The sequence below is a fragment of the Eptesicus fuscus genome, chromosome 15 (assembly GCF_027574615.1).
Source record: "Eptesicus fuscus isolate TK198812 chromosome 15, DD_ASM_mEF_20220401, whole genome shotgun sequence".
In the NCBI taxonomy this organism is placed as follows: Eukaryota; Metazoa; Chordata; class Mammalia; order Chiroptera; family Vespertilionidae; genus Eptesicus; species Eptesicus fuscus.
In genome coordinates this window covers 56,915,188-56,937,943 of record NC_072487.1, presented here as the reverse complement: position 1 = coordinate 56,937,943, position 22,756 = coordinate 56,915,188, and the positions used below count along the sequence as shown (strand labels likewise).

Here is a 22,756-nt window from a genome sequence, read left to right as displayed (position 1 = left end):
CATTGGGCAATAATATATCTTTGCTGTTTCCTTACGCAAACCTGTGTACACAAGTGTGCGTGCCTGTGTGGGTGATTTATAATAAAAAATGCAAGCTTAGTGTAATACTGCTCTTGCGCATTCAACACTATATCGTGAACATTATTCCAAGTCATTTCTTATAGCTGGAGAGTAGTCCAATTTAATTGTACTGTGTTTTGTAGACATTTGGGTTGTTTCTAGCGTTCCCACGATTGAACAGAGCACTGCAGCGAACAGGGTTCTCCCTACATCTACGTGTGTTTGTAACAGGACGCCGTTATGCCTTAGGAGGCTGGGAACATTTCTTGAAATGCCAGATGTCCTGGTGATGTTCGAATGGGTAGAGGCACATCACTCTAAGCTGAAACCTGGTTCTGTTTTCCCACAGCATGGAAGAATGTGAAGCTCTTTGCACGAGGATGGCAATTATGGTCAATGGCAAGTTCAGGTGCCTCGGTAGCGTCCAACATCTGAAAAATAGGTAAAAAAGATCATTTCTCTGGGGCAGCGCCTTGCTGAGAAAGCTTGCATTTATTTATTTCTTGTGTGAGTGTTTTGAATGGTGGCTCTAAACCAAAGGGAAACAAATTGAGCAACATGGTGTGGTGGGAAGAATGAGGGCTTTGAAGTCAAACAGAGCTGCACTCACATCCTGTCTTCACCTTCACTGGATGTGTGCTGTGGGCAAGTTACTGAAGCTCTCCGAGAGTCTGTTTCCTAAGGGATAGGCCCCCCCCAACACCTCTTCCAGCTTCGTTATCATAGATGAAAGAGAGAAATGTCTACATGCCAGTCTGGTTAGAGCAGAGAGTTGGAGTCAAAAACCGGATGGGTCCATGTCCCGGGCCTACCACTGTGAGCGCTGTATGGGGGAGTGGCTACCCCCCAGGCGTCAGTGTCTCATCTGTCAGGCTTCGGAGGTCCAGGTGAGGGTGACGTGAGGCCATGTGTCTAAGGCCCTCAGCATGGCACCCCACCTAGAGCAGGTCCTCAGTAAATGGTGACTAGTTCCTTCTCTCTGGTTCTTACTCTGGGTCTGTCAGGGACCTCTCATTTTAATTATTCTTTTGATAAGTTTTCTGAGGATCCTCCATGTGGACTTGGCTTTTCTGCTCTCAGGTTTGGAGATGGGTATACGATAGTTGTCCGCATAGCAGGGTCCAACCCGGACCTGAAGCCTGTCCAGGAGTTCTTCGGGCTGGCCTTCCCGGGCAGCGTCCTGAAGGAGAAGCACCGGAACATGCTGCAGTACCAGCTCCCGTCCTCGCTGTCGTCCCTGGCCAAGATCTTCAGCATCCTCTCCCAGAGCAAGAAGCGCCTCCACATAGAAGACTACTCTGTTTCGCAGACAACACTTGACCAAGTAAGCGTGGAAGATCAACAATGGATTTATCTTCTAGGGAGAGGAGTCCTGCTCCCTTCCTCACCCCATTTTGGGCCCTAGAGCAGCACAGACTAGACGAGTTTGACTTCCCCCTCTTCTGCTGCTAGCTGTGTTTTCTACCAAACCTCTCTGAATCCGAAAAGGGCGATGGTGCTGTCTACTGCATAGGGTAGTTAGGAGAATAGCTTGTAATCATCATCTTAATAACTACCGTTTACTGAGTACCTGCTTTGGGTGCCTTATCCCATTTAAGTAACAGCAAACAGATCTTGGCACTTAGTAGGTATTCAGTAAATGTTCGTGTTTGTCCCTCTTCCCTTCCATCACGCCTGTATAAGCCAAAGCAAATAGATGATTGAGCAGTTGGTGAGGTGGGGGTCAGTGTAGAGGGTTTTTAATTTTTGAAGGGTTAATGCTTTTTCAAGCCGTTTTCTAGTTAATGTGTTTATGCAGTCTCGTATTCTCCTACCTGCCCTACTATCCCCGGAGGGGAAAAAACGCGACTAAAATAAAGAGAGAGCAAGTCGAGGGGTATCGATAAAGGTCCATCTTTCTCTTGACAGGTATTTGTAAACTTTGCCAAGGACCAAAGTGACGACGATCCCTTAAAGGACCTGTCGTTACACAAAAACCAGACGGTAGTGAACGTTGCAGTTCTCACATCTTTCCTGAAGGATGAGAAAGTGAAAGAAAGTTACGTGTGAAGACTCCTGTGCCTGGAGGGTGGCTGAAAGAGAGGAGGGACTGTCCTTCCTTCACGCTGGGTGCGGAGCCCAGAGGAAAGAGCCGGACGCTTCCGTGGGAAGAAGTAAACTGGATACTGTACTGATCCTCTTCAATGCAATGCAGTTCAATGCAATCCACACAGAATTCCATGCCGGGGGCAGTGCCTTTGTAGCCGATGTCTCCTATGGCTCTCGAGGGAAAAAGACTTGAATTTAGTGTATTACTTTATGTCTATGTGAACCTCTCGTATGGAACCCAGAGGACATATGGGTTTGAAATCATACTGTTTCGTTTTTTTGTTGTTGTTTTTTTTTTTGGTTCCTTTGTATTCTCACCGGGGTTGCAACAACAATCCGTCAAGTCATCATGGCCAGTGATTTTTTGCCCCCCATCAGAAGGCATGCATGCACACCCTCGCTCATTCCACCGTGCCATGCCCGGAGACTGGTTTCCCGGTGCCTCCTCCGCGGAGGGCAGCGAGTGCGCCGGCATTGCTAGTGCCAAGTGGTGCTCAGAAAGCCTGAAGCACCAGGGCGGTGAAAGCTGTGCTACTCGGAGTCTTATCGACATCGTCAAATATCAGGTGACAAAAATGGTGCCACGTGTGGGGGAAAGTCCTGCTCTGATGCCCTCGTTGATGAGCTGCTCTGGTTGGTGGTAACATGCAAATTGCGGGTGGCTCCAGACAAGTGGCTTCATTGTTACATTGTCCCTCGCTTGGAGCCATGGGTCTCTAGGGTCATCTTGCTGGGACTCCTTAAATGTACTTAGGTCCTGGTAAGAACCAGCACCCAATTCATCGGGGAGATAAGCTGCCGGGGCCAGGGTGAGGGATGGAGGAGATGGTGCCGATGGTGCGTTTGAACCTGGGCAGGCCTGTGTCCACTCGTCCCGATTGTCTGCCAACACGGTACACTGCATCTCAAGATCTTGTTCAGCAAAATGTAGTAGTATTTCTGGCTTTTTCTGGAGTATGAAAATATGGAGTTGTATTTTGACAAAAGTCTTCGTGCTTTTAATGTTATTTGGAATTTTAAATTCTACCAGTGACTTTTGAAACCTTAGAATATGGCCTGTGGTGACCACCTGACTGGTGCCTCGTGACCGGAAAACAGCGTGAGGGTCAAGATCTCATGACATTACATTTAAGTTTCTTTACTATCATTTTAAATAATCTCAGCTCTTTATTCAAGGTTTTTTTGTTTTTTGTGTTTTTTTTTGGAGCCTGTGTTACAGCCGAATGAGTATGGATGGCTGGATAGATGGGGTGGGGAGAAACCAAGTCTCAGATCCCCTGTGCCATGTTATGCAGCTAAGTGGTTTACAAATACATGTAGGTGGTTCTGCTGTGGTCGTGGGAGCCCGATGGAAGGCAACGGGGCAGCCCACTTTCTGAAAATAGCAACAATGCAAAAGCCAAGAGTGTTTCAACGTCACGAGGGTCACAAGACTTGAACAATGAGTATTTTTCCGGAGAACACAGCAAGTTTTAAAAGTTGCTGAACAAGACAATTTGTGCTTATGACATTGAGTACCTTCTTCAAAGCATTGGCTTTGAAGACCTTAGACACCTCATTCGTACAGTCTCAAATTTTTCATCTCTTCAATCACTAACCTATCACGGAAAAATAAATAAAAGCAGCAAATGCCCGCACATGAAGTATATTTCAGACTTTTCCAACCAGTCTTATTTTTTTAGACAGTAAATACTTAAAAAATATTATTTTACCACTGATTAATGTCATCTGTCTTGAGACAACAAAAATAGGAGGGAACCACTGTTTGGTGAAGTTCAATTGGTCTTTTCACTGTCACTTTTTTCTAAAATTTGTTAACTCGAAGGGTGTAAGATTTCAGATCTATTTTTAATTTATATTTTTTCCTTTTAAAATTTACAGAATGTTATCACATAACTTATTGATTGGAAAAGAAAATGATTTTCAGAAATGATTGCCAATATTGTTTTCTAAAATGATAAACAAGTAATGAAGGCATATTTCCAAATACTAGAGATCATCCAATGTATTTTATGCTATCTATAATGATGTAAAACTCATAATTTAGTTTCTTGTATAATTTTTTCAGAATCAAACTTCTGTTTTCCCATTTTAGTAGAATCATGTTTGAATTTTCTCCTATGTCAAATCCATAAGCAACTCATTGCTTTAATTACTCTGACTTCAAGGCCATATTTAAAAAAACATCAAAAGGCACTGAATCATTTTGGGGAAAAAAAGGACGTTTCAATATAGATTTGAAAAGATATCTTCTGAAGCTAGAAACAATCTACAGTTACCATCAATTTCATTAATACTGTTACCTCTTAGGCTATCCAAATAGAAACCTTTTGAATTTTCCTACGTAAACCTAATTATATAGTAAACATTTTTACCAGTTCTTACTCAAGTAAAATCTCTATATATTCCCTGTGGAACTGTAACTATGTGAGTTTCAGAAAATTCTCAAGTGTTCAAAGATTTCTGCTTTTGCCTTTTTTGGACATCTTGGAAACGTTATGAACAACTGTGAACATGAAAACTACAAAAGAAGACAGTAACAGAGCCCTCTATACCTAAATGCCCAGCTCAGTTCATTGTTAAAAACAAACAACCAAACCTCAAACTACTGTATTTCATTATCTGTACTGAAAGCAATGCATTGTGGTTATTAAATGTTGCACATTATTCATCCACTGTATAGTAACTAAAGGGATTTGTCTATGTTTTCTTTGTGTGGTTGTATATATCAGGAAAGATTTTTTCCAAAGAGCCATGTGTCATATAATATTGAACCACTTTGACATTGAAATATTAATTTGTACCCTTGTTACTACTTACTAGTAATAATATAGTACTATATAGAGTAGTGCTCTAATTCTCTTTAAAATTGTTGCATCCCTTTTATAGAATGTTTCTATTTACATAGGATTAGGTATTCTATTCTTCCTTCCTATACCCTAGGATGAAGCTTTGTTTTTGTGCTTTTTCTTTACCATTGGCCCTTCATTCCAAGCACTTTATGTTGTCTGTAATGGGATCTATTTTTGCACTGGAATATCTGAGAATTGCAAAACTAGACAAAAGTTTCACAATAGATTTCTAAGTTAAATCATTTTCATTAAAAGGGGGAAAAAAAGAAAAACATTTGTATTGTCTATAACTTTATATGAAGTATTAAAAGCATATTTCTGTGTTGTAATGAGTCACGAAGAAATAAAGCTGTGACGGTTCTATTGATCTATACACATTGATTTCTGTGCATTTGGAGCACCACCTGCTGTTAAAGCCATTTGGATTCCAAGTAGAAATTCTAGAAAAGGCTCCATGTTCTAGTCATCACAAAAGAGAACTGAGGGGACTACTCGGAAATTTTAAAAAGGGTGTCTTGCACTTTCACGATTCAGTTAAGGGTGTCACCGAGATGAAGTTTAAAAGGTTTTTCGATAAACGTGTCCTGCTTCCTGGTGACGAAGCGGTGATCTCTGCAAACCCCCTGAGGCTGAGCCTATTTCACAAAACCTCATTTCTTCACGTGGAGATGAGAAAGCTACAAAGGCAGCCTTCGGGGCTCTCTTGTTTACTCAGCCAAATACAGGGACACCCTGTGGCAAGTGTACTGTGGAGGTGCTGGGCTGGTGGAAGGGCCAGCCGCAGGGCAAGGAGAAGGATGTGGGCCGAGAAGGGATACTGAGACTAATGTCAGAGACCCTTTCTCCTGTGAAAGGAGCGGTGCCGTCTGCACCCGAGACCGCGTGGTGCTATGATGAGCCGCGTGGATCAGTTTTTACAGTTCATGAGCAATTGATGTCTCAGAAACAGTGTCTGCTTATTTTGGTCCTGGAAGAACGCCTGTCCGACACCCCCTGGCAGGCAGCGCAGTGGAGATGTGGCTCTATTTGTGACCCTTCTGAACAGTCCTCTGCCGAAGGCACCGGATGTGAACTCTGGTTGACTGCTCAGCATAAGCGTCCCCACTTTGTCTTCCCCGTGTCCCCCCCGCCCTCCCTCCAGCGGTCACATTACAGCGACTTCTATGCAACTGATGGAGGGAGAGGAACAAACTACTGAAAAGTGAAGAGTTAATTTAGATGAAAATGTTACCCATGAGTTTTGACCAAAACATTGTCTTATCCAGAGAAAAGCCAATATAAACATTTACAGATTAAAAAACAAATCTGGAGCCTTTGGAAAACTAATGAATACATCAAATATGAAAACGTATAACAGAAAATTAGCTACCTTTTTCCAGTGTTTGTTGTGTTGTCAGGCACCTCATTTAATCCTCAATTGATACCTGCCCTATGACGTAAGTAGCACCATTTGACATACGAGTAAGTTGTGGCTCAGACGATAAGGAACTTGTCCCAAGTTATACGGCTAGTAACTGGCAGAGGGTTCTTCTTGGTGAAGCTGGGTATCACTTAAAATTATCCTGATCCATATGGCATCATTCTACAATAATTCAACAAATATTGATGGACCTCTACTGTGTGCCAGATCCTTTTCTAGGTTCGGGATCCAGTGTCGAAGAAGACAGAATTCCTGCTCTAATGAACTTAAATTTCAGTGCAGAAAATATGTTCACATGCACAATGGATGTGTGGACAAACAAATAGAATGAGTTCAGACAGCAGTCAGTACCAAGATGATGAAACATGGTCATGGGATAACGATGGAGAGCAACCAGAGATGGCTCCCCTGAGTGAGGAGTGACATTTATGCTCAGATCTGATTAAAAGGAGCAGGAGGCGCCAGCATTTGAAGGTGGGCAGGAAGAACATTCCCGGAAGAAAGAACACCTGGTGCAAAAGCCCCAGGTGGGAAAAAGCTTGGCAAGTTGGGGAGCGAGAGAGAGACTGCAGCGTCTCTGCAGTGTGTGTGTGTATGTGAGGGCTCAGAGCTTACAGCCTCGCAGGCCAGGCCAAGGTATCTGGATTTTATCGTCCGTGCAATGAGGAGCCACTGGAGACTTTTAAACAAGGTAGTGGTTGGACCTAATCTGTTTTCAGAAAGAATGCTGGCTGGATGGGGAGGAAGGACAGTAGGAAGGCTAAGAGGATGATGGAGGCTGGAAGCAACAGACACGGGGAAGAAGAGGAATATTGAGGAGCTGACAGGCTGCAAGTAGGGGCTGAGGGAAAGAGAGCTATCAAAGTGACTTTTGGTTTGTGACCCAAACGAGGTAGGTGGTTGTGTTAAAAAGGCAGCTGGTATTTCAGGTTGGAACTCAGAAGCAATGATAAGAAAAAAGATAAAAATGTATGAATCGTCAGCACGTGTGTGGTATTTAAGTCTTGGGACTGACTGAGCATGTATCTTGAGCTCTAAGATCATATCACGTTTAGAAGAGAAGCCAGCAAAAGAAAGAGAGGGACTGGCCAGTGAGGAGGAGGAAAATAATGAGTATGATGCCACAGATCGATGCTCAGAATCAAGTGAGGAAGGCAGAGTCATTTGTGTCCAACACTGCTGAGGAGGTGAGCCAGCTAAAGGCAGCGAGAGACCATTGAATCTGGTAACACAAAGGTCCTCAGTGACCCTCAGGAGAGTCGTTTCAGTGATTGACAAGGATGTAAGCCTTCCTGGACTGGGCTCAGGGAAGATAAGAGGTAGGGAAGGGAAAATGGTGAAATATATACAACACTGCAGAGAGTCTTGCATTGAAGGAAAGCAGAAAACATGACAATAGCTGGTTTATAAAGCTTTTATTTGGATTCCTGTCTTTTTTTATTTTTATCCTCGCCCAAGGATATGTTTTTATTGATTTTTAAAAAGAAGGGGTAGAGAGAAAGAAACACTGATGTTGTGGGGATCAAACCTGCAACCTAGGTATGTGCCCTGATGGGGAATCGAACCCACAATATTCTGGTGCACGGGATGACACTCCAACCAACTGAGTCACCCAGACAAGGTTGAATTCTTATAAAGGTACTAGAGGCCCGGTGCACGGATTCATGCACTGGAGGGGTCCCTCAGCCTGACCTGCTGGAATTGGGCCGAAACCGGCTCTCCGACATCCCCCAAGGGGTCCCAGATTGCTAGAGGGCAGTTCTTGGGTGACACACCCCGGAATCAGGCTCCCTCCTCTCTGGTTCCAGGTGCGTCACCCAAGAACCACAGCTGCCAAGTCACCACAGCTTGGCAGCTCCTGTATTGAATGTCTGGCCCCCTGGTGGTCAGTGTGTGTCATAGCTACCGGTCAGACTGTCAAATGGTTGGACGATTGCTTAGGCTTTTATATATGTAGATAAGCTGCACCTAAGCAACATCTCACCTTTCTGAGTTTTCGTTGTTGTTACTCCTCACCTGAGCATATTTTTCCATTGATTTTTTTAGAGAGTGGAATGGAGGGGGAGAGACACAGAGAGAGAAAAATCAATGTGAGAGAGACATTGATTAGTTGCCTCTCACGTGCGCCCCCCTGCCGGGGCCTAGGACTAAGCCTGGATAGAGCCTGCAACTGAGGTACATGTCCTTGACCGGAGTCAAACCCAAGACCCTTCAGGCTGTGGGCCAATGCTCTAACCACTGGGAAACTGGCCAGGGCTTGTTTTGGTTTTTTAATCCTTTAGACATTTCTTCAATCCGAAACCGTACACACTGAATGTTGTTCAGATTTCCCTTAGCCAACTCATAATTTACGATTTTATTTCCAATATATCTTAGAAATGTAAAATAATACAGCTGTAAATATAGGCAATCAAGGGAACTTAGAAGTTTCAAACTTAGTTTTAGAAGGCTGAGAGGCAGTCAACTAAAATGGAAATTTCACGTGTGTCAAGGAAAACCCTAGCGTGTCTGTGGTGATACTAATGAAACCCTCCTTCTGGGATTACCACCATGCTGGTTAACACTCGCAATTATACTGGTAAATATTACTGTGTCAATACCATACAGGAACACAGTGAAAACTCCAGAGAAGATAATATAAATATAAAATGCAAATTAAGAAAAACCCAGAATGGATATGTAGGCTTTTATTAGGGCAAGCATTTCCATGACCAAAAAATCTCTTTTAAAACAAATAGATGTCCCAAGTATCTTTGTTAGTCATCTAAAATGAACAAAATTAATAAAATTAACTATACATGTATACATTTCAGCATATGAAACAAGTCTTCTGAAGTTATTTTTAACATTGAGAATTGCATTATTTTCCAAATTAGAGTGACTAACAATTAATGTGAAAACCATAATTGATACAGATGACACAATGAGACTGTACTTTCCCAAGGTAAAGAAATACATTTGATCTGATATTCTTATGAATCCCATTTGCTATTACAAAATAAATTTTACTGGGCAAAATATTTTTTTTAAATCTCAGAAAAAAAAAAGACATGTTGAAAATACAGACATTGCATGTAAATAATTTTAAAATGCTGTCAGGCACAGAAACGTAAAAACATTTAAATATAAGAAAATGCTATAAAGCAAAGGGTCGTTAAAATAGAGAATAAGAGATATTTTGAAAAAAATGAAAAATCAAGATCATAAATAGTGGTAACTATTTCTACAGTATAGCTACTGAAATGCCACGGGGAGGGACAATGAACAGAACTACCTTCTGAGGTGGCAATGACAAAGAACAGAGGTGGCTTTAAAAATGCAGAGACATAGCGAATTAACTTACCACCTTCTTCCAATAAGAGACGCCCTTGGGAGTATTTAAGTACCATTAGCAGACACATCTTAAGATAGTTCTTGAAATGCTTTGTATTTCAGTAGAAAACTATTTCAATGGTGAAAACGATGTAGGAATCAGAAGCATATTCTGCTGAGACACTAGGTAACTGACACATTCCCGAACTGGAAAAAAATACATCATAGAAGAAGGCATATGAAGTTACTGACTAAATCATATTTTCCCTAAGAGTAATGCCCAGTGAAATGGCTTACCAGCCGCCACGACTCTGGGATCCTCATGAGCCTTATGTCTCCCGGCTGCACGACTATCCGCACTCTCATTCCACCAGAGAACGTGAACTACAGAGAGAAACCAGAAACAGATTCTAAGGACTATGGCGTGGCTACAAAGAAGAAATGCAGAAAAGTTAATCAGATGTGTCAAATCTTATTCTTTAAGTCAAAAAAGTGAGTATCAAAAAAGGAAGACTGAGTATGTTAGTGGTCAATTTCAGAGGGGTCACAGATTTGGGAGAGACATTCATAAACTGATTCAAAGCTGGTTTTATAGATGAAACAGAAAGCTGGACAGGGGAAGTAAAGTAATGCAACTAAAGACATTGACAATCAAGATTGGACCCCGGTTTCATTCCTATCTACTCCATTTTACTTTAAAAAAAAAAATCACCTCACAATATTATAAAAAAGTGTTTATTATGGAAAATGTGGATGATACAAAGAAGAAAATAAAAAGTAGCATAATTTTAACTGCCCAGAGAAAACCTACTAATGCTTAGTCTTTTTTTTTTTTCTTTAAAAAATGTGAGCAAAATAAAATTAGGGTCTTACTGATAAATGATATATATGATGGACATATATGTCTATCTGTGTACTATAAGTACATTATATACATACCATGTATGTGCCATTACCATTGTTCCCAATATTTCCTTCCTGTAAACAATGCTGGCATATAAACCTCCTTTGAGTAGCACCTACATGTGTATCTATAATACTAACAATGTCAAAGATGGCTACTAACATCTTTGCTTATTTTGTGCTTATTCTGTGCCAGATCTGCTTCATAAAAATCTTAGGTGGTAGGTTGTTAACGATAAGCAATGGAAGGCATAGTGAGGTAGAGTAACTCCTCCAACATCACTAAGTTATAAGTGGTGGAGTTGGGATTCAAAGCCAAACAGTTTGGATCTGATTATTTCCTCAAAATACGCTCCCAAAATTCAAATTGAGAGGACCAAAGAATACATCTAATATGTACTTATATGTGTACAATGTACGTGTTATACACTGTCCTCCAGAAATGATGTGCGGATTTATACTCAGCATATTACTATTCTTCTATATGTATAGCCTCACACCAGAGTTTTAGAAAGTCATTATTAATCATGTATATGCATTACATCTGACATATATATAAGATTACATTTTGGTCTTCTTATATATATGAATAACACAGGAATACAAAAACCAAGATGTTAACAGTACTATCTATACAGTGGTGGAAAAGGTTTGTTTCTCCCTTTGGGCATGTCCATGTTTTTAGTATTTTAAAATATGTAATATTTTTTCATTCTAAGGCAATATCTCTACCCCCAACTAATGTTATTTTTAAAAAACCAATACAAGTATATTTAGAGGGGAAAAAAAAGAGATAAAGAACAGGTCTTTTCTTGAGGCTCCTTGCAGATTTTAATTTTATCATTCTGATGTACCATGGAAAACAACATTCAGCTTTGAAACAGGCTTCATAAAGTCTTAACATTCTATATAGACAAGAAGTAAAACAGGTTTTTTTTTTCAACCTTTAAAATAAAAGAAAAACTTAAAAATTTGTCAATAAAAATTAAAATATATGCCAGAATGAAAAAGTGAGACAAACTGACCCAAGCGACTTAGTAGTTCACCAATACATTTTGCAATTTCATAGAAGTGGACAACTGTACCTCTGTTGAGTGCTCCATATTCTGTGTGGAAAACTCCAACTAGTTTTGAGTAGCCTAGAATGACATGGGCATTAATTGCCTTTTTAAATGTGTCACCCCATACGGCAGGCCCACCGGGTTTCATCTGAAAAGTAACCAGTTCATAGACTCCTAGAGAAGGGAGAAAAATAAGTATTTTACAAAAGATATTCAAGAAATTTCTCATCAGGTAAGTATGGCTCCAGTGGGAGGCTAACATATGTATATAAATTTCAAGGATCATATGTGTTTATGTGGACACATTATGAATTCTTTGCATTATTTTTCCTTGTTTCTATGTTTAGAAAGTCCTTGTCCATGTTTAAGGGTCAGTTGTTAAACTTATCATACAAAACCAAAGGGAAGCTATAGCAAGCTATTATCTGAACTATTTTTAATCTATAAAATAAAGCAAATATTGAGAATTTGTTATAGAATTAAGAATTTTGAGCTGCCCAAGTCTACACTTTCAGGTAAGATATGAATAAGAAAAGTAGTTTCTGACCTATATTTCCTTCTTCCTCCAATTCTGAGAGAAAATACATTTTTTGTTTGTATAATTTCCCTCTTTAGGATTCCATTTCTAACAGGAACAGCAAGCAAACAATGGACCCAAAGTGGTATCTGAGATTTTGAGAGAAAAATAAAAAACTAAAAAATTGGAGGAGACAGTTGTATTGTTCCTGAATATCCAGGTAAACACTTGGAAAGCATTTTACCTGTGGTAAGAAGAATGGGGCAGATAGAGAGAAAGGAACTAGGGGACAAGTAGGTTTGAGAAGAAAAAGGGAAAAAGTATAAAACTATTAAAGAATTATAAACAACACAGAGGAAGAGAACCAAGACTTGACCCTGTTCTAGAAGCCACTTAGTTCATTTAGATAATGCTGAAAGCTAAGTGGGCAAGGGTCCAAATAAGACTTCTTTTTATTTTTAATATATTTTTATTGATTTCAGAGAGGAAGTGAGAGGGAGAGAGAGGTAGAAACATGAATGATGAGAGAGAATCATTGATTGGCTGCCTCCTGCATGCCCCACACTGGGGATGGAGCCTACAACCCCGGCATGTGCCCTGACTGGGAATGGAACTGTGACCTCCTGGTTCATAGGTCGATGCTCAACCACTGATCCACGCCGGTCAGGCCAAATAAGACTTTTCAAATCTCTTGTAATCTAAGATGATACTACAAAATTAGTTTATGCTTTTAAAAAAATCTGACCTTTGTTTAAAACTAGGTTGAGGTAAATAGTATTTCCTTAAAGTCTACAAGGAAGTTAAATTAGCAAGAAGACAAATCTATAGTAATTATGTTCAAACTGAGAAATAGAAAACAACGAAGTTAAAATATAGTAATAGAGCTTAACACTTTAATTCATTCCCCCAGCCAGTCTTATAAGCAAAGATACAGTTAAGTAGCTATAATTTGTGTAAAAAAATACTAAAATACTAAACTATGACAACATTTCATATATTATCCTTCGCTGTCTATACTTGTTTGCTCTAAATCCCCAACTTCTCAACCTTTACTCTCCATACCATGTCAACGTTTTATATTCATACCTAAACGTTAAGAGCTTTTTTTCTTCCAAATTGGAAAAACACTAATGTTCACTGTTTTAATGAGAATCTAAGAGCTCAAATTCATTTCACATCTATAATCACAATATATTACTCTCTAAAACAAAGGCTTATTGTATTTTCCCCCTAAGAAACTTTAGTTTTTATAGTTTCAAATCTTTAGTATTTTATATATCAAAACTCAAAGTGACTAGGAGGAATGGACTTACCTTCTTTTGGAGGCTTTTCTAATTTGCACCATGGTACCAGATAAGTAATCTCACTCTCTTGTTTATCCATTAGAGCCAAATTTGGAATGAGGAATTGTTCTTGCCATTCCTTATCTTTGGCCAAGGCTTTCCGAACTTCAGTTCGATGAGCAAAATTATCTATGGGAAGAAAAGGAGTAAGAAAAGTAAAAACTTTTTATTTAAAATCATCTAGACGAGTGGTTTTCAACTTTTCTAATGCCGCGACCCTTACAGTTCCTCATGTTGTGGTGACTCCCAACCATAAAATTATTTTCGTTGCTACTTCATAACTGTAATTTTGCTACTGTTATGAATCGTAATGTAAATATCTGTGTTTTCCGATGGTGATCCTGCTAGCGGTTCTTAGGCGATCCTGCTAGCGGTTCTCAACCTGTGGGTTGCGACCCACAGGTTGAGCACCGCTGCTGTAGAGCCTAAGACCATCGGAAAACACAGATATTTACATTACGATTCATAACAGTAGCAAAATTACAGTTATGAAGTAGCAATGAAAATAATTTTATGGTTGGGGGTCACCACAACATGAGGAACTGTATTAAAGGGTCGCAGCATTAGAAAGGTTGAGAACCACTGATCTAGACATTTTTTTGGATTGCATTCAATTCAGCACACGTTCATCAAGGCCACATAGGAACACTGCGTTAAATCGCTGGGATACCCCTCCCCTCACCAAAGAGATGGGACATCTATCCCAAGTTTCTCATGGCCTAAAAGGGGTGTAGAAATGGAAACAGTTAATGATAAAACCATAGAGTGGACTTTATAAGCTCTACCACTTAGTAGGTAGTTGTATGACTCCCGTAAGTTACCGAATCTGTCTGTGAAATGGGGATAATGCTATAATATCTACACCTACAGGGTTGTTATGAGGAAGATATGAATTAATACATGAAAGGAGCTGAGAACAGTGTTTGGCAGCTGGTTAGTACTCAATTAACTATTCTTACTACTTTGAGACATTTATATTGCCAGTTTAGGAAAATACTATTTCCTTTGGTGGTTGTGATGGTGATGGTGGTCAGGTCTTAAATGTAACATAAATGAAATTAAGATGCAAGTTTACAGCCCTGGCCGGTGTGGCTCCCTTAGTTTGCATCATCCTGTGCACTAAAAGGTTGCTGGTTCGATTTCCAGTCAGGGCACATGCATGGGTTGCAGGCTCAATTCCTGGTGGGGCCATGCACGAGGCAGTCAATAGATATTTTACTCTCACATTGATGTTTCTCTCTCTCTCTCAAAAAAACAAAAAAATCTTTAAAAATATGCAAGTTTACAGCTTCATCTTCTTTGAACAAATAGCTTCCAAAGAAATAATGCTGATTATCTTACTTATTGCCACCTAGTGTTTTACCCAATATTATTTCTCTTCTGTTTGTTACCCAAACAGGTATATGTATTTACTAAGTATATGGACCAAGTACTATGTTTATTATTAGGGCCTCATAAGACGGATAGTAAAAGTTTTCCATGGTTTATGCTCTGGGTGAGGAATAACATCTACCTCAGAGCTTAAGTCAGTTAAACCAGGACCTTAAGTAATTTTTGAATGAAACACAGTTCTACTTGTTTGCACATTAACGCATAAATTGTGTTTTGATTGGGTTTGTTCTATTACAACAGGGGAAAACCCCTAACCAATGGCCATGTCAAGTAGAGAATGAGCACCTTTCATACTAAATAAAGTACTTTATATGACCAAACACTAAATGAAATTATTAAAAGTTCTTTGGATATCATCAAGTCTTGATGTGCACTTCACAAAGATTTGACACTGGAGTACCGAACATTCTGGGGATTCCTATAACCTAGGCCAGTGGTCGGCAAACTCATTAGTCAACAGAGCCAAATATCAACAGTACAACGACTGAAATTTCTTTTGAGAGCCAAATTTTTTAAAGTTAAACTTCTTCCAACGCCACTTCTTCAAAATAGACTCGCCCAGGCCGTGGTATTTTGTGGAAGAGCCACACTCAAGGGGCCAAAGAGCCGCATGTGGCTCGAGAGCCACAGTTTGCTGACCACTGACCTAGTCTCTTTCCTCTTCTAAACCAGGGATAGGTCACCTTCCATAGCGGGAGAACTCTGCGCAGCATAATACTGAATTCCCTAAAACCCTGGGGTGTACAAATGACAAAAGTGGTTCCATAAACATAACAAATCATTAAATCTCAGAGTTGGGTGAAGCATAGAGGTTAACTATCACCCACATCAACCTCTACTACCCACCCTCAAGCTCCTAAATACCTCAACTGTTTCCACTAAAATCCTGACATCCAGCTGTAGCTTCAATAATAAATGAAAAGTACTCTCCTCTCCTTTTATGATCTTAACCCACTTGGGCTTTTACAATTACTGCTTTAAATTTTTCAGAAATCATCTTTAGAATAACCCATTTTATAATTTTTTCCTGAGAATTAAAATCTAGCTCACAATTTTATGATGTGAAATATGAGATGCCATTTATGGTAACACAAGGATTTGAGCAAGAGGTTGTCAGTGATATATTCGCACTGGGAGGAGTAACCAATGGTTTTTTGTTGTTCTGCTTTTTTAAAGTTTAACCTGTGTGTATTTATGGTAACGTAGATCCAAGAACTAAGACACATGTAACAACTAACAGAATGAAAATATGTACTGAATACTTAAGCTGATGACTCATACCATACTTCCAAATATGAAATGCTGTATTCATTCTGCCCCCAAATTCTACACTCCAGTATCCAACCAATTCAGAGTGAGCTGTCCGAAGATGTACGTTTTTCTTAAAATTTTCCAGAAACTGATTCATCTTTGAAGGCTTAAGAGAATAGGTACGAAATTCATAGAATGTTCCATCGCTTTGTCTAGGTCCCGTGGCAAAAGATGAGTACACCTAAAAAGAGATATGGCAAATTCAAATATTTGGGGAAGGTAGGGCTTATAATATTATGCTACAACCAAATCTGAATTTGGAAACAAGGAACACTCATTAGACTTATCATAGTTCATGCTTGTACCTCTGTTCTCATCTCTCCACAGACATCTGTTTAGAGAGATGTCAATAGAGTATGGTGAATACATAGCTACTGTTTCCTGGCAGGGGTCCACCATTAGCCATCTTTTCATGAAAAGTTAATCATAATGAGGCAATGGAGTCTTAATCAGTCCTTTATTCAAGAACTACAGTTAAGATTCTAATAACTACAGTTAAGATTCTACCTTATTTAGCCAATATCCTATCTCTAGTCGATGCTCTAGGTTTTACAGTTTTACATTTAAATGAACTTTATAAAATATGCACATATGCTGGCAAACATGATAAAAATGTGTTTACTAGCAGAAAACTCTTTATGAATGCTATAAAGGAAAAAACAACAGGCCGGAGTTGTCTGAATCATTATTAGGTTTAATTACAGATGAATCTGAAGGGCATTTCATCTATCCAATTACACCAGGTTGATGGAAATATCCCTTAAGAACCATTGGTTCTTTCTGTATTAGTTACATGCTCACTATATAAATTTTTGTTCTTATTTAGTACCCCTAAGTCTGAGTGAACTGAAGTTTAGGTAGGAAATGCCCTACTAGAAATGATCCTCTGTGTATTCGTATGTGTGTGTACATGCACAGGCATAAAAATGGCATTTGCATTTACAAATCCATCCTATTGCAGTTTTTGTTATTATGTGCCAATTTTCTGAAGCTGATGAATCAGCATTACCTATTAAAAGTTTTGGTGCAAAGTAAATTATGGACAAATTATACTGACTATCTAGTACGTCAAATGAAATCAGTGGACTTTTTTTTTTGACATACAGGGTATCTCCCCAAAATGTATACATACTTTGACTAATTATTAATTCCAATGGGTTAAATCTGAAAAGAAAGAAACATCAGTTGAACTATCAGCTGTTAAAGTGTGTATACATTTTTTTTGGGGGGACACCCTATATTTTTGGTTAAAACACATAATTATCTATGTATTTTATTTGATTGTGTAAAATGTTATAGTTTGAATGATCGATATTAGTTCATTTCATTGTTGTCTACTAAAGTGACGTTCTTATTCCCACCTAAAACAATTGCAGCTGCACCCATTTTTGGATGACATGCTTTCTGTGTCATTTTAACTAAATTCTAATAAGAGACTATGATACAAATAAACAACTGCCTAGTGTTATAGTTTAAAAAGTATTATGGATCAAGTATATTGGAAAATGGGACAGTGGGGGTATTTGTAACAATTGCTTTTTAAGTTGATTCTCAGGGAATTTGTATTTGGAAACAAATACGTGGTCAAAGGTATGAAACTGAGTTTGATAACATTTAGTTTTAAATCTTAGTTCTCAAACTAATCTCTCTGTCTATACCCCCTCAGAGACCTGGCCTTTCCCGGTTAATTAGCAACCTGTAAGGCAGCAGAAGGTAGTAGTCCACACCTGACTAATGGTCACAAGGTCCAGACCTCTGGCTAAAGATAACATCTTGCCTAAGTTTTGTTTCAGGTCCTGACCCCTAAGGTGGAACCACCCACCCCCTGGCTACTTTCCCATTGGACCAGGCAGAGGGATGTTGTAAAAAAAACAACCACCTCAGAGCTGTCCTCAAGACCTGAAGATGTGACTTATCTCACTTCTGGCCAGCAAGCTCCCAGCACGACGCGGAACCCCTAAAGCCATGGTGTCTTGTGAGTTTGCCCTACATGCCATCTGGGAGTTCGGGCTTTAGAACATTATCTTCCCGTTCTCCTGGATGTTGCCATTCATAATAAAATAGACAGTATTTCTCCACTGCAATTCTTGGCTCTGCTAGCAAGGGGTGGACAAATTCCTTCTGTCCTGTAACAGGTACATAACGTTGTACCTTCTGTAGGAGCAACCCAAACGGGGGAAGCCCAGTGAAAGGTTGAACAGCAGTGAGATAAGTGTGTGTGTGCTTCCGGGGCGGAGATTTTTGTTGCGTGTCACAAAGGAGAAGAACTATGCTGGGGAAGGATTTGTGAGTGATTCCGGCTCCCTTATCTTTCAAGTTCCATCTCATTTTCGGCAGCAATAATTTCGAGTTCACTTATAAGAACAGCAGGACGACATTTAGTAGAGTTCAGAATAAAGTTGTAAGCAATAATTATTGTCCCTTCCCCAGTAGATAATCAGAAGGATAAAGACTGTATTGCTAATCTTGGGTGAATGGGGCCATTCATGGCTCTTTTTAAGCCTTCATTAGAAAGTCATTGCCTAGGTCAGTGGTCGGCAAACTCATTAGTCAACAGCCAAATATCAACAGTACAACGACGAAATTTCTTTTGAGAGCTAACTTTTTAAAACTTAAACTTCTAACGCCACTTCTTCAAAATAGACTCGCCAGGCCGAAAACCGACTTCTGCGCATGGGCCACGAAGTTTCCATCGCACTGTACGTGGGCGCCCGCCCGCACGTGGTATTTTGTGGAAGAGCCACACTCAAGGGGCCAAAGAGCCACATGTGGCTCGCGAGCCGCAGTTTGCCGACCACTGCCCTAGGTTCAACCCCTTGGGATCCTGGCCACAGAGAAAGGAGAAAAGTATAAACATCAAAAGGAAAAATCTCTCTGGTTAGATTTACAGACTAGACCAATTCCCTACAGTTAAGGCCGAATCACAAAAATCTACTTCGTACCTTACTTAACCTAAGGTTAAATGAGTTCATTTTACAGGGTAGGCAAAAGTGGGTTGACCGTTGTGAATACACAAAACACAGAGTATTATTAATTATATTATTTTCCATACGAGCAACTGCCAACCTACTTTGGCCCCAACCTGCCTTGGCTAGGCGTCCCTGACCCTGAGCAGCTGGGGCACGAGGGCAGCACCGAGTGGGCTGCAGGGCTGGCGGTGCAGGATGCACGCATGCGCGGGCCCAGGTCTGGGCTGGGAGCCCGGTGGCCGCATGCGCGGGTCCCGCGCGGCCCGCAGACGTCCCTCCCCCCTCCCGCCGGGGAACGGCTGGGGGGGCGTCAACGCGCCCCGTACCTGAGGCGGCCAGGTCCGCGCGGCCAGGGCCCTGGTCAGGCCGCTTCGGAGGACCAGCATGGCGCGGCGAGGGGCAGCGGCCGGTCTTCTTCCCTGGATTCCTCCACCTACGGCTTCGCGACCTGGAGAAGCGCCCGGACAGCCCTCGGACGCAGGCTCGGGGCGGGCGCGCGGGCGCGGGGGCTTGGCTCCGCCTCCCGCTCTCGAGGTGCGCGGGCCGGTTCGCCCCGTCCGCCGGGCTCCGCCGCGGGTGTCGCCACGCACCGTGGGGGGGCCCTTCTGTTTTCTCAAACCCCCTGATCCCCGAACGTGAGAGGTGACGTGGGACCAGCTGAACGCCGAGGTCGCTCCGGTGCCGCCCTCCGGCCCCTTCACCTCGGCTCCTTGGCGCAGTTGCGCAAATTCGTAAATGTTCGCGCGGGGAGTGTGACCAGGAAGTGCGGGGGCGCGCGTGGGTCTTGCGTTGCATTCGGAGTCGCGGAGGTCAGAGCCCGGGATGATGCACGTGAAGGCGAAGACGGGCGCCTTCACCGTCCTTCCTGAGGGCACCCTTCCTGGCGCCCCCTCCACCACGAACTTGCTTGTAAGGCTCCCCATCATGACCTAGGTTGTGTTTCTCAGGGGCTCAGAGGAATGGGGGCACCGAACTAGATGCGGAAAAAGTCAGATTCAAACATAACATCGTTTGAAATGAAATAGTTTTTAAGCCTTGAAAGCAAAACAGCAGACCTCTTGATGTTGTCCTCCCTGCTGCCCCTTATCATGGGTCCCCAGAGTTCACTGCAACATGTCGGCGTTTCTTCTAAGGCTTGTTCCCTCCACCCCCACCTCCCCCCCACACTCCATCCCACCCCTCTTTTTTTTCCCCCTGGCATTTTCTGTCATTCCTTTTTTTAAAAATATATATTTTATTGATTTTTTACAGAGAGGAAGGGAGAGGGATAGAAAGCTAGAAACATCGATGAGAGAGAAACATCGACCAGCTGCCTCCTGCACACCCCCTACCGGGGATGTGCCCGCAACCAAGGTACATGCCCTTGACCGGAATCGAACCCGGGACCTTTCAGTCTGCAGGCCAACGCTCTATCCACTGAGCCAAACCGGTTTTGGGCTGTCATTCCTTGATATTGTAAGTCGTAGATATGTCTGTTGCTTGGAAAATGAGGATCAGGTTCTTTTCCCACACCTGACGATGCTTCCATGAAATCTAGTTCCTTGTTACATCAATTTACATTATATTAATGTTCACGTTTTTCTCACTAATCACGTTATTATACACAGTACATAACTAAACACAGAATTATAGCAGTTACCGCACCCGGAAACAAACCTGCTTACACTGTTAAGACGGGTGAATTCCTGCATGGCCATCGCCTGTGGTTTGTGCCGCCTTTGAAACACCTGTTCAGAGGAAGGCGGGGCTTCTTAAAATGTGTAATTCTCAGAGGGGGCGCTTCAGTTTTTCCAGGCGATGGGCATTCATTTCTAACCAAGTAAGACAAAACAAAGCATCATCCGTGCCCAGAGGGGATCTCTATGTTTAAATGTATTTTTTTTAGGCAAACATGGTATTAACAGTTCATTCACACATTCAAGTCATATTTATTAAATCCCTTCTATGCTTGTGGCACTTATCCAGAAACTGTGGTACAGAGGTGAACAAAAGACAAAAAGTCCCTGCCCTTTTGGAACTTACAGGTTGGGGGAAACAGATAAACATATGGAGAGAGAATATGTCAGGGAATAATAAATGCTGCGAGGAAAAACAAAGTAGAATATGGAGAAAGTGCAGGAGGGAGTAGAGACTGCTAACCATTTTCCAATATCCATTGTCTCTAGCCCCCCCAACCCCCGTTTTTAAAAATTAGTAATAGAACCCTTGCAACTCGATCCATCCATGTGACTAAGTCCTGGCCAATGGGACGTGAGTGTGTTTATGACCTACTGTGAGTGATCTTAAAGCAGTGTTGGAGGGTTTGTTCCCTTCGTTGTCCCTTTCTTATCTCTGCTTGCTGGGATGTGGATGTAATGGCTTAAATTCTTGAATTGTGAATCAGAAGCCACATGCTGAAAATGGCAGAACAACAAGATAAAAGAAGCCTGGGTTCTGACACCATGGAGCAACATAGTAGGAGCCTTGGACTCCCCATCTCTGGACTTTTTTTTTTACATGAGAAATCATCTTCTAGTTTAAGTCACTGCTGAGTGGCTTAGACCAGTGGTCGGCAAACCGCGGCTCAAGAGCCACATGCGGCTCTTTGGCCCCTTGAGTGTACTAATGCCACTTCAAAATAGACTCGCCCAGGCCGAAAACCGACTTCTGCACATGGGCCACGAAGTTTCAATCGCACTGTATGTGCGCGCCCGCACGTGGTATTTTGTGGAAGAGCCACACTCAAGGGGCCAAAGAGCTGCATGTGGCTCGCGAGCCACGGTTTGCCGACCACTAGCTTAGATCTATGATCTTAATCAATAGGAGGGTGGCTATTTTTTTTTCTTCCTCTTTTCTTGTTTGTTTTCTTTATACCTATCATTTATTAATCAACATTTTGTTACTATTTTTGCCAAAAGACACTTTTCTTCTCAATATGATTAAATTCATTTATCAGCTTCTCAGGTTCACCCAGAGTTATCTTTTGGGAGTCCTTTGTTCTCTTGCTCCAGTGTGGTCTAGTTCTCTAAGATGCATCTCTTTTCACTGACCTGGGGAATCTCATTTGCCTTAGGTTGGACCTTCTCTTTCTAGGATTTTGTATCTCCTTTTTCCTTCTAATTTTAGGAGAGGGTACATGGAAATTAGACTTTTGAGACTTGCATCTCTAGAAATGTTTTATTCTGCCAACTCTCTTGATTCATATTTTGGGTAGGTATAACATATTACATTGAAAATAATTTTTCCTCCTATTTTTAAAGCAGTTCTCCATTTTATTACAGCTTCTAGTTACACATTTGTGCCTTTCTGAATCCTATTTTTTTATGTGACTTGTTCCTCTCTCTCCCTTTGGAACCTTTTATGTTTTTCTCTTTGTCCCTGTGTTCTGAAATTTCACAATATCCATTGTTCTTCATTCAGTGTACCCTCTTAATTTGGACACTTTTCAATCCTGAAAATTTTATTCTGTTTCCAGGATTTTTTTCCTGTCAACATGTTATTGTGCCTCCACTATTTCACACCTCTACTTTTTGGGTCTAGTTTTTTTGG

General features: G+C 41.2%; 3 protein-coding genes across 9 annotated transcripts in view; 2 read left to right on the top strand and 1 right to left on the bottom strand.

The window, feature by feature from the left end:
* The window catches only part of ABCA1 (ATP binding cassette subfamily A member 1), a 112,039-nt gene extending 108,714 nt beyond the window's left edge, over positions 1–3,325 (top strand). The window contains exons 48-50 of the mRNA XM_008141836.3: positions 410–502; positions 1,141–1,384; positions 1,969–3,325. Of these exons, the coding sequence (XP_008140058.2) occupies positions 410–502; positions 1,141–1,384; positions 1,969–2,109 (478 nt within the window). The 3' untranslated portion in view covers positions 2,110–3,325. The remainder of the gene's footprint in view (positions 1–409; positions 503–1,140; positions 1,385–1,968) is intronic.
* LOC103286373 (protein NipSnap homolog 3A) lies at positions 7–21,007 on the bottom strand. Of its 5 annotated transcripts, none has more exons than XM_054727554.1 (7): positions 20,893–21,007; positions 16,230–16,440; positions 13,527–13,685; positions 11,721–11,870; positions 10,030–10,116; positions 9,764–9,939; positions 7–491 (listed from the first exon to the last, which is right to left on the bottom strand). In XM_054727554.1, the coding sequence occupies exons 1-6, from the start codon at positions 20,923–20,925 to the stop codon at positions 9,863–9,865; spliced, it is 717 nt and encodes a 238-aa protein (XP_054583529.1). In that variant the 5' UTR covers positions 20,926–21,007; the 3' UTR covers positions 7–491; positions 9,764–9,862. The 5 variants fall into 5 exon arrangements, with proteins under 5 accessions (XP_054583529.1, XP_054583531.1, XP_054583527.1 ...); XM_054727556.1 differs by having other exon boundaries at positions 20,885–20,903; XM_054727552.1 differs by lacking the exon at positions 20,893–21,007 and adding an exon at positions 19,555–19,711.
* The window catches only part of LOC129151702 (olfactory receptor 13C3-like), a 31,184-nt gene continuing 28,115 nt past the window's right edge, over positions 19,688–22,756 (top strand). For 2 of the 3 annotated variants that reach the window (XR_008558368.1, XM_054727557.1), the window contains exon 1: positions 19,806–20,137. The gene's annotated coding sequence lies outside the window, so the exon portion shown is untranslated. Of the gene's footprint in view, positions 19,763–19,805; positions 20,138–22,756 lie in introns of those variants that run through there. The other variant, XR_008558369.1, reaches the window with a different exon arrangement.